Source organism: Amblyraja radiata, chromosome 20 (assembly GCF_010909765.2).
Source record: "Amblyraja radiata isolate CabotCenter1 chromosome 20, sAmbRad1.1.pri, whole genome shotgun sequence".
NCBI lineage: Eukaryota > Metazoa > Chordata > Chondrichthyes > Rajiformes > Rajidae > Amblyraja > Amblyraja radiata.
Window position 1 is genome coordinate 23,899,940 of NC_045975.1, and position 12,014 is coordinate 23,911,953.

General features: G+C 40.2%; 1 protein-coding gene across 5 annotated transcripts in view; it reads right to left on the minus strand.

Annotated features, from left to right (window-relative positions):
- Positions 1-3,130: 3,130 nt before the first annotated feature.
- dagla (diacylglycerol lipase alpha) overlaps positions 3,131-12,014 on the minus strand; it is a 174,109-nt gene continuing 165,225 nt past the window's right edge. For 3 of the 5 annotated variants that reach the window (XM_033039051.1, XM_033039048.1, XM_033039050.1), the window contains one exon: positions 3,501-4,464. In XM_033039051.1, coding sequence (XP_032894942.1) covers positions 3,501-4,464 — 964 coding nt within the window. Of the gene's footprint in view, positions 4,465-12,014 lie in introns of all 5 variants that reach the window. The other 2 variants (XM_033039052.1, XM_033039049.1) reach the window with 2 other exon arrangements.

Below are 12,014 nucleotides of genomic sequence, written 5' to 3' on the forward strand. Positions count from 1 at the left end.
TAAGTACAGCATGGTTAGATGTAAAGCTTCATGTAAAGATGCCAACAATATGCCACAGCATCTACAGGAAAGCATTAATAGTGTCCCTGTGCACTGATTTTTCATTTATAAAAGACTAATTTCATGATTTCAAGTAGGAATGTTAATTTAATGTAAATTAGTCCAGCATTGGGATTCTGTGTTATTTGATTTGTCAAAATTGTCCATTTAGTCATGCTATTACTGTATATTTATTCAATAATGTTGTTTTACTCTTTTGGTTTACCTTTTTAGGGGGGGGGGGGGGAGGAGAAACAACAACTGAATACCCTTAATCATTCCATGGTTATCTAATTAAAACTTAATCTTATCGCTAGAGTAGGAATTTTATACAATCTGTGCAGGAACTCATTTGTTGTGACAACTGTGTTATCAGATCTGTGGTTTACATAACATCAATCCTTTTGTGGTCTTCTAAAAGAATGAAATATCCTAAACAGCTGCCTCACTGCTATGCTATACCTATATTTTCTGTGTGCATAGTGAAACATTTGGTGATAGAATTGCTCAAATGGGCAAAGATTTTGGCAATACTAATTGAAAACTAGATATAACAACTATACAGAACAATGGTTAAAGTGCCAATGGGAACTGCTATCAAAAAGAGTAAGCCTTTGCTTACTTTTTAAGTAATCACCAACATATTTTTCAACACTCCCCGAATGTAAAACTTCCAAATCTAAAGTATGCAGGCACCTAAAATTTAATTTTGTCATCTGCACATAAATACCCATCATTTCAAAGCAACTATGATGCATGTGTCGAAACAGTGGTAGAAATATAATGGTGCATTACAGCAATTGATGAAATGTTTATTACAACCTTAAATTTGAGCATGGAAAGATTTATAGAATTGTTAGACCACTCGGAGAAATGACAGGATGTTTACAGCCTAACATTCTATTCCTCAACTATCATATTCTACTGCAACCAAAAAACCACTGTTGTGAAGTGTGCACACAGCCCAACATCTCCACATTCCAAAAGTTAATTCAAGGTTAATTCCGAGATGGTGGGACTGTCATATGCTGAGAGAATGGAGTGGCTGGGCTTGTGTACTCTGGAATTTAGAAGAATGAGAGGGGATCTTATTGAAACATATAAGATTATTAAGGGTTTGGACACGCTAGAGGCAGGAAACATATTCCCGATGTTGGGGGAGTACAGAACCAGGGGCCACAGTTTAAGAATAAGGGGTAAGCCATTTAGAACGGAGATGAGAAAACACTTTTTCACACAGAGTTGTGAGTCTGTGGAATTCTCTGCCTCAGTGGAGGCCGGTTCTCTGGATACTTTCAAGAGAGAGCTAGATAGGGCTTTTGAAGAGAGCGGAGTCGGGGGATATTGGGAGAAAGCAGGAATTGTGGATGATCAGCCATGATCACATTGAATGGTGGTGCTGGCTTGAAGGGCCAAATGGCCTACTCCTGCACCTATTGTCAGTACCTATCATCCCTTGTATCAGCTTGTACACCTGCCAATCTTGTAATTAATATCCAGGGGGGGGGGAGGGAAATAATAATTTGCTGTCGCTATGAAGCCAAATTTGTTTTCCATATTAAGATTATCCTATCAGATTAAGCAATAGCATATGCCTATAAATAATAGAAGAATTGAATTTCAAGCAACAATGATATTTCTGCAAAACACAACACATGGAAGGTGGCCATGGTGACGCAGCGGTAAAGTTGCTGCCTTACAGCGCTGGAGACTTGGGTTCGATCCCGACTACGGGTGCTGTCTGTACTGACTTTGTACGTTCTCCCCGTGACCGCGTGGGTTTTCTCCAAGATCAGTTTCCTCCCACACTCCAAAGACGTACAGGTTTGTAGGTTAATTGGATTGGTGTAATTGTAAATTATCCCTAGTGTGTGTAGGATAGTGGTAATGTGCGGGGATCGCTGCTCGGCGCAGACACAGTGGGCCGAAGGGCCTGTTTCCGTGTTGTATCTCTAAACTAAACTAAGTTATTAATAGCTTATACAATGCAACATGGATTAAAATATTTCCTACAAAATATCTTAATCTAATAGAAATAAATTAATTTTGTTAGAGTAAAATGTTAACAACTTCTCTACATTTTTTTGTACTAAAAAAAGAATTGTTAATGATAGTAATCAATAAGTTGATCATAACCAGAATGAGGTGATTGAGTTAAATCCTGATATTGAAACAATGCAATCACGAAATGGCAGATGCTGGAATTCTGAAATAAAAACAGAATACATTGGAAATACTGGAAACACTCAATTGAGTTAATGATCCTCTTTCCACAGATGCTGCCTGATCACCCGAGTGTTTGCAGCATCTTCTGTCTTATTTGAAACTCACTGAGACTAGGTACCAAAATATTAACCAGCTCCTTTTTATTTTCAGTTTAACTAAACTGCTATGAATTTCCATTTTTATTTGGGTTTTCTACCATTCAGTTTCCTAGTTATATCCAATGTGTATTTACAAACACTGATGAGTGTGGTGCTGGTAATAGCAACACTAATGCCAGATATTGGAATGTGGTTCATTTGAGTTGCAGAGTTCTTGAATAGTGCCTGTACCTAATTGATAGACTTTGAAAGCTGTTATTCGTCAAACTAAAAAATTTAAAAAACGTATCCTATGGGGAAATTATTTTAAAATACTGGAGGGCACCATGGATCATAAACTTAACCTGATCTACCATATTGTTGGATGTTATAACTGGATGTTGTATGGTAAATAGCTAGCCTCGTGATTCCCTCACCAATCGCGAAGCTCTGCAGTGATTTATGTGCCTGGTAACTTATCGACTACCTGTGTACCATGGCAGTGTTTGATACTATTCTTTAAAATGCACTACAGCATCTTGCCAAGCCTGCAATTTCCATCACATAAAAAGGGTAACAGTCCTGCAGCAACGTTACCACTGACAAGTTCCTCTCAACACCGTGCAACGTTTTGGATTGGGTAAATGCAGCACCAACCTTTGCCAACAAAATCTAAGAACTCTTTACCCCACAATCTCGTGATGTTCATCACAAGAAATCCAATGATTCAAGGCAGTGGTTCCACCAGCACTTGACTTGTTCCTGGGCAATTAGAAACAGACCATGAATGGAGATCTTACCTGTGACTTCCACATCACAACATTTAATTTAAAAAAAAGATATTCTCCTTTGCATGATAATTAAACATCAACATTAGTTTCATGATCTATTTTATATTTCTTAATCCTATATGATACCAAGAGATTAAAAATAAATTGGATGGTGAAAGTGCAGGTTAACTACATTTTAACATCCCTCAGCATGATAATTACCAGTAAGATCAGGTCTTTATTTCTTGAGTCTTTTATACTGGTTCAATACCAACATTTTGCCATTTTGGGCTCAAGTGGTTTACTATTACTCTTAAAATTTCACAGTCCTACTCTTTAAGGAAAACACCATATAATTAGCATGCTCAATCAGTACTTGACCGGGGTTCTATAGAGCTGAGATGATAAGTTCTGCAGGCTTATTAGAGTTGGATTGGTTGTCTGCTGGAGTTGAAGTTCTCAACTTTGTATCCATAGTCAGGCACTCCTGGCTGCTAATGCCGGTTGGAGTAATGTCCATCAGTTCTCCTGAAGAACTAAATGGAAAGGAAGGCGACACCGAGATCCCAGATGAGGTCCCAGCATCTGCCGATCCGACAAACAAACGGGGTGGTTTTGGCACCAAATTGGGTTCAAACTGTGCCCGCTTCAGAATCTCGTGCTCACTTACTGACTTGGGAATTTCATTATATTCTTCTAAGTTGTCTTCAAGTACCAAATGATAAATGTCTTGGAAGGAGCTGCTTTTCCCATCCAAATTGAAAAGGCTGTCTATAAACTCGGCAAATTCAAGCACTTGTGGACTCGGCACCTCTCGCAGGCTCCCCGTCCACTCTTTGCTCTCGTCTTCCATTAGCAATGTGTCTGAGAAGCTATCATCTTCCACTTCTGCGCTTTGTTTGTATTCCAGCTCACCAAAATCTGCTTGCAGGGGGCTGGGCAGAGAGTAACAGCTGTTCTGCAGTGGATCGAATGGTTGTACCTCCTGTGAATGTTTAGATAAACTATCTGCAGCAAGTAACTCAGTTCGGGAACTAAGAGAGGGGTTCTCCTCTGGAATTGCTGGATCAATGTAGAAACAAGGCGACTCGTCTTTCTCCATTACGACGTGCAGACTTGGAGAGCCCCTGATGCTGCGAAATCCCGAGGATCGGCGAGAATCAAAACTGTAGACTGACTCGTTGTCAGAAAGACTCTCCATGGTGGCAAGTGGAGCCCTCCGCTCCTCTGTCTCGGTCACCAGCCTATCCTTGGTGTTCATTAGTAGCAACTCAACGGGATCGCTTTGGCACTGAACATTCTGTTTTGTCTGGTAGAGGTCTTCAAAGCTTATTTCAGCTTTTGACTTGCTGCTGGAAAGATAAAGAACAGTTACCCAACAAATTTTGCACCAGTATATTAATATTGCCACTAAAGTGTTTATCATGTTAATACTTGATTGGCTAGGTGTAATGGATTGCATTTTATTTAGCATAAAGCAAACTAGAAATACTTCTGTATTTATTATGTTCCAAGGTGAACACGCCCTTCATGTTATAATGCACGTGACACATGCCACCAAAAACAGCATGAAATTCACAATTTGTTGGTCTCAACATCTTAATTTAGATGCCTCTGATAAAACAACCCCTTTCTGCAAATAGCTTGCACACTGCTACCCGAGAGAATGCAGTCATTGGAATTTATTATTGCTGACAACAAAGAAATCGCAGTATATGAAACACAAGACTGTACCATGTACTAGATCAAGGAATGGATAAACAAGGTGAAGTAAATGTCTTGAGGCACTCACTCCAACAATTACAAAGTTGGGGCAAAGTGCATCAAACCGTGAAGAGGCAGCTTTGTCTTTAGTGCCAGCAAATAATTGGGTGTGAAGCAGTTTCTCAGGAGCCAGAAATGATCAAAGGCACAGCAGCATAAATCTTCATGGCATTGAAAAAGATTTTTAGCTTGCAGCTCACTTGGAATCCGCATTCCTTGTTTGATAGCATTAGGGCCAATATTTAGGATAAGCGGAAGAGTACTGCATCATTGTGCTATGTGGTACATTTAAGTTCAGTTCTATATATTATATTTGAATGTTGCGTAACCTAAATATGTATACTGTAAATGTGGACATAAGTGTTAGCAAAAATTGCGACATACTTGAAGTTATGAATATGAAGAATAAGTTTAAAAGCATACTGCGCAAATGTAACAAAACAAGTTGGATATGGCCTGGCAAATACAGGTCCAAAAAAACAGATAAAAAAGTAGACAAATCTCATTTTACAGCTGGAGAAAACTGTGTATAGCATGATTTGACCACCAAAGTCCTACAATCCATCATGGGAAAATATCTTAAAGCCACAATTTTCAGCTAGGAATACATCACCATTTATGATGTAGGACTGTTAATATCTTCACCGCTCTAATTCCTTGTTTATTTTTATTTTTTTTAAACTTGTATCATCAAATGTATTCATTTTTGACAATATTTTTAATTCTGCAACTCGCTGATGTTATTGATACTGTTATTATATGTTATAATACTGTTATTATAGTTTATCTCAACAAATCTTAGAAAAGAACAGATTTTTCAAATTACTTTCTAAAAATTAACCATTGATTACAGATCTCAGTTTACTCTCTCTTGTTATGGAAAATTATACCTCCATATTTTTCCTCAGCAACTCTTCATTTCTCCACCCATGCGGCACAATTTGATGAGCATCAGTTTATTCCCCAAGATTTGGTTGATGTTGATCAGCACTATTTATTAAACATAGACATACTAACTTCTGCACAATGAATTGAACATAAGTTTCAGTTCATCAGAGAATTAGGCTGCCATGGAAATTTCTGTCAAGTCATGATTGTGCAGTTGGTGGGTGGGGAGCTCAAAGTATAATAGATGATTTCTACAAGCTTCTTAGATTACATGTAACACAGTTTTAACTCTGTGTTTTAGGCAAAAATCCAATCAGATTGAGATTCAATTAATTCATGGAAGACTGCAAAAAAAAGCTCTCTGTGCAACAGATGTCCTCTTGATGTCTGTTGATTACATTCATCAGTCTTAAGGTTGATGAATGCATGTTCCAAGTACAACTAATGTTTTTTTGCTAACATCTGACAAGCGACCTGTTTAGCTTTTCTCTCTCTCTGGCACTAACAGTCCTTCAATGGCAAACTCAATCAGGAACATAAATCAAACAAATAAAAAAACTGCAGATGGTTAAAATCTGAAATAAGAAGGAATGCTGGAAATGCTCAGCAACAACTGCGGAGAGAGAAACAAAATTAATGTTTCGGATTCATGACCATTTGTTATCATGGCCTTTCGTTCTCACAAAAGGCTTTTGAGCCAAGTGTAAACTACGTTCTTGTCATGATCAGGAAAAAACGGCATGAAGAACATATGGATTCTAAAAGCTCACAATTTGTTTTCCTGAAAAAAAAAGCAAATCTGTAGAAACGAAGAACTGCAGATGCTGGTTAATATAAAAAGGACATCATGCAGAACGGCATGCTGCCTGACTTGCTGAGTTACTCCAGCACTTTGTAACATCAATTCTGATCCATTTTACACATAGACATCAGTGTGCAAGAAAGGAATTTTTAAAAAATCAAAAAAATCTGGTAACTCGATAACAACGATTTGTAGATGAGGTGGTGTTCCTCTAATTTTCCATTCGGCTGAGGATGGATGGATCAGTGAGGCAACCAGGAGGGGGAATTGGGTCCCTGAGTCTTTCTATCCACCCAGATCCTGCCACACATGCCCCTCATTCCCCAAACCTGACCCTCTCTCATGTAGCTTCTTCCCTACCCACTCCTTCCATTGGTTTCCCAGTTCCCCCAGTTCTCATCTGCCTACCACACCACCATTATTAAATGGCCATGTTCTGTGTTAATGCTTTGTTAAAGATATATATCTCTGGTATTTGGCACATCTTTCAAGACATTTTTTAGATAAATAATATTGTGGATGTATGTATATCCAGAGAGTCATCCCTCAAAACTGTAATAACAAAACTATATTTTTGGGAGTTTGGGTATTTGTGTTCAGAATCCTTCTGACGAATCAGCAATATTTTAACAAGTCAAGTTTATTGTCATTTGTACAGGTATGGTGAGTTACAGGTACAATGGAACGTTTGCTTGCAACAGCATCAGGCATGTAGACTTGGTTTATAAAAGAGTTAAAAGTAAAAGATGGTACAATGCAGTAACACAATTGGGAAAACAAGCCCACGGCATTGCCTGCAGTGATCTGTCGCAGAGGTAGGATTAGAATTGTGCAGATTAGCCTAATAATGATAGGAACTTAAGAAGGAACTGCAGATGCTGGAAAATCGAAGGTAGACATAAATTAGCAATGTTACAAAATTTTGAGATTTTAAAAATCAAGTCTGCAATTTATCCCATCAGATAAAGCATAAAACGAAGTTTAATTTGACACCTAATTCACTTTCATATCTCAAGTATTTAAAAAGTTATGGCCATTTTCATACTCGGAAATTAGCATCTTGTTCCCTATTGATTTTCTATGGACATAACAAAAAAGCTGTGATCGTGGACAGTCAAAAGCCCATAACTTTCTTAAAAATTAAGAGAACTGAATGAAATTTTCAGTTATCATAGATTGAAGCATTCTGAAACAAATATAAAATAATCTTACTTGGATGACCTGAAATTAAAGCATACAATTAGTTAGTTACCCAATTGTAGCTAATTTCAAACTTCAATTACTAGATCTAAACATCTATCCATTTCTTAATAAATGATTAACATTTTTAAATAGCCTAAGTGTCCAAATGATGTTCACAAATAATTCACAATAAAACATGATTTTAAAATCTCATTTACATTAATTTATAGGCCAAATGGAAGGAATTTAGTGTTCAATTGCTGTAAATTAAAGTCCATTTAAATCAGCTTTCTAGTGGGATCCTGTGAACGCGCTGGTTTAGAACGTTCACATTGCGGTAGATTTGTGCCCTCAAATGCCCAGAAAAATACTGCGGGATATAATGGGCCCCAAATTAGCTACTCGCAACATTAAACTTTGTATAAAGGGATCTTAAGAAGCCCTTTTTAACGTAAAAATAAACAGCCTACCTTCCGTTTTCCCCTGTATGGGATCCGACCCGTTGTCGGCGGTCTCGGGTTTAGAGGTTAATTTTTAACCTACTATAACAAGTAAAGAAAACCCTTAAAACTAAAAATAGCTCCAGCTACGGAATCTTCCAGCGATTTTTCGTTAATAATTAACTAGGCTGAAAAACCTCGATTTGAACAGCCTAGGGAAAACCGCGTTTTAAACCCGCCCCCCTCTAAACAGCGCCAAAATCGCGCACACGGGCTGGGACAGATTTTCAGCGATCTTCAGGTAGGCTTTGCAACATACCTACATAAATGCTGCAGAAACTCAGTGGGTGAGGCAGCATCTATGGGCCGAAGGAAATAGGCAATGTTTCGGGTTGAGACCCTTCTTCAGACTGATGGTAGGAAAGCAATTGTTCCTGAACCATTGAAATGTTTTCATTTGAGATGTGCTCCCATTGGAAATCTATAATTCTACAAAGTTGCCTGTCTGCTCTGCACAAAATATTGAAGTTGGGTGAGTAATTATAACCATTTGTAATTATTTAATGGCTTCTTGTAATCTTTGTACTTAAAGTATGAAATCTTGCTGAATTGCAAAACCTCTCCAAGGGAATCCTTGCTTCAAGCTGAATAAGCCTTTCGCATCTGTAGCTCCAGGCTTTGTATGTCTCATTTAACAACCTAAACATGCTGGAAAATTGCTGAGTTGTGGCTGCATGAGTCTGACCACCCTTTTCTAGTTTTCTTCAGTGGATATTCTTCTCCAAATCAACCTTGACAATGACAAACCAACAGATTACTTGATAGTGGAAGCAACACAATAGAGCCCAACGATATGCCAATTTAACACTGCAGTAGAAGGTGCATGTTATTAACAGTAGAGCCAATAGCTAGCTGCACAATTCTTAATTCTAAAGCACCAAATATAATTTTCACTTTTTTATTGATTCATTGCAGAGATACTCTGTTAATCTACATTTTTTTTGTCAACATGGCTCAGTAGATATCAACCTTAGTAACAGTATGGCATGAGGAAAGAAACTCCATTAGGAAAAACATATTTGTCATAATTTAAGGAACACACAAATGTCTTTAGATCAGCTGTAGAATTAAACCTGACCGGTTAAAAATGTTTTGCAGGCAAATTATCTAAAACAATTTAGCCTTTTAAATAATTTATATAGAAAGAACAAATAATTTTTGCTGCTAACAAAGATAAAAGGCAAGAAGTACCCTTTAAAAAAAAATAAAAAAATAAAAAAATGACAGGATTCTTTTTACATTTGGAAAGCTCCAGTCAGGTTCGGCAAGTCCATACGATACGATAAAACTTTATTCATCCCTGGAGGGAAATTGGACTCATCACTCTTGGACTGTCCAATTGCAAAGGCTCAATCAGAGAATTGCTCAAAATTTAATTAATGATCCATTTTAAGTGCTTTTCTGTAGAAAATTAACTCTTGTATTATATTTGAATATTTTAAATGGATTCAGGAGGTCACACGTGTATATTAAAATGGGAACTGACACTATAATTCTTTCAAACTTTCCTTTCATTCTTTTACCTCTATACAAGTACACTCTAACTGGTGCTTTTGAAAAATGTCCAGATCTTGTACAATAGCCTGTTTTCTCTCTCTTGTTGGTGCAATTGTAGGTTAAGATTGAGGCACAGGTGAATGTTTCTGCCCAGCCTCTCATTTGCTTGATTCTAAATGGATTTGGCCTTATTTTGGCTAAGATTCCAACCTGAATAAAAATCTGAATATTATCTATGTTGCAAAAAAACCACCATGACGTCCAGTACTTGCAACATTTGACATTGGAAATGTTCTGCTGTGTATAAATGTCCAAACAATATTTACATACCAATACCCAATCCCCATAGCTGTTAGAAGAGTAAAAGTTTACTTATGGTCGAACCCTCGGCAGTAGCTACGAAGGATGTCACGTGACGTCGGGCTAAGGGGAGTGTCCTGCGACATAAGCATATCTCACCTTGAGATCAGCCCAGTCAACAGGTAGCTGAGCTCGAGACGACAACCTCGCTCAGCTACAGCAGCAATGACAATTATGTTAGTGGACCAAACTTACATGTAACACCTGAATAAAGCAACTGTTCACCACGTTTGGTGCCGCTACATTGGTGACCCCGACTATCCAAATTGGAATTTTGGATTTCTCCCGACACACGCAACCTCGGGAGACCTGATGTCTGCAGCCGATTGCCCAGCCCTGCAGAACGACGCTGCCGCCAACCCGGCCCTACCCTAAGGTATGCCGCAGGCCACCCGGGTCAAGGGGCGTGGTCCAGGCCTTGTGTGACAGCCGCCAAGCTCTCCCGCATGACCTGCCCGGAGCTGAGAGGCTGCGGCTGCCCGACCAGCTGCTGCAGGAGCTGCGAGTGTAGCAGCCCCCCGCCCCCAGCATCACTGACGCATGCCCAACGGCTCCGGGAATGAGCGGGCCTGCCCATTACCCCGCCAGCCGCTGGCCAAGGCGGGCTTACCTGTGGCGGCTGCCCGAAGACATCCTTCTGCTCCTCACTGGCGGGGACCCCGAAGATCGCTGAACGTCAGCTGCCCGTCTGGCCCAGCAGCGGGGTGGAGCCTCGGCCAGCCGTGAGTCGGTGGTCGTGCGACGGATTACTCTGTAGTTTTCAGCCTCCGCCAAGGGCGCGGCAGCGAAGCCAGTTTCCATCAACACCGGTGGTGGATCAAGTCCCTACCTGCAATGGTGGGGCAAGGCCTGTCAATGCCACCCCGCTCGCATCTTGAATCGCCTTTGAAGGCCGCTTCAGCCGGCCGTTAAAATGGCCGCCGCAGCCGGCCAGAAGAGAAGCTCAACCTTCCCTGACCGCCGTCCACAGCACCACCTTCCAGCCGGATGCCGCCCCTGCGGAGTGACCACCAGCAACAGCGCCACATTCAGGACAGAGGTTTCACTGCAACCTCTAGTTTTCCAGCACAGCTTCCCATCCTGCACCATGGACACTGGACAATTTGAACTTACCCTACCACATTGCACTTGATTGCTCACTGTAGTTTGTTTTGTTTCTTTTCACTTTGTTTACACTGTATCACCACGCCGGGTTTCGCAATCAGTTTATTTATTTATTTTTATTTAGCTTTTTTCTTCTTTGTTTGCATTGTTGCCGACGTCTCCCAGCCATGCTGGCGGCCATATTTCTCAGGACACGATCCCCTTGCTGGTCGAGGAGATGTAACTGTCTCTTCTATCCGGCAGCTTTTGCATTTGTCCCCTCGCACCCCTCGGCATACCTCGGGATCGCCCACAGCCGGAGCGTCAACTGCGCCTGCGGGCCCCTCCGTCCCGACCCACGCATGGGGCGCCCCCGACCCACATGCAGGAGTTGCCCTCGACCATGCTTGCGCACCTTCTTGTAGAAGGTTAGCGCATTCCATTCCTTCCTCCAGTTCTGGGAGGCGTTCTATGGCGTCAGCTGATACACAGACCACTAATGGCCAGAAATGCACAGTATTTGATGAATCTAAGACAATGGTCTCGTTGCTAGAAACATTTATTAAAACTAGTAATGGCTACTGAAGGTAGTGATATGCAATGTTCAAGCTAATGGGGTGAAAAAAACCACGTGAAATATGAAGGTGTGGACTAAAGGGAGACCAAGCCATTGAGCTGGGTATAAAAAACACTCATCAGCCAGAAGCATGTTTAAAACCAAGAGTTAGTATCTCAGAGTTTTGAAGTAAAAGACCACCCTCTCATTTGACCAACATGGGTAATGTTTTGTTCTCGTGTGCAATTCTCCCTTTAGATCATGTGCAAT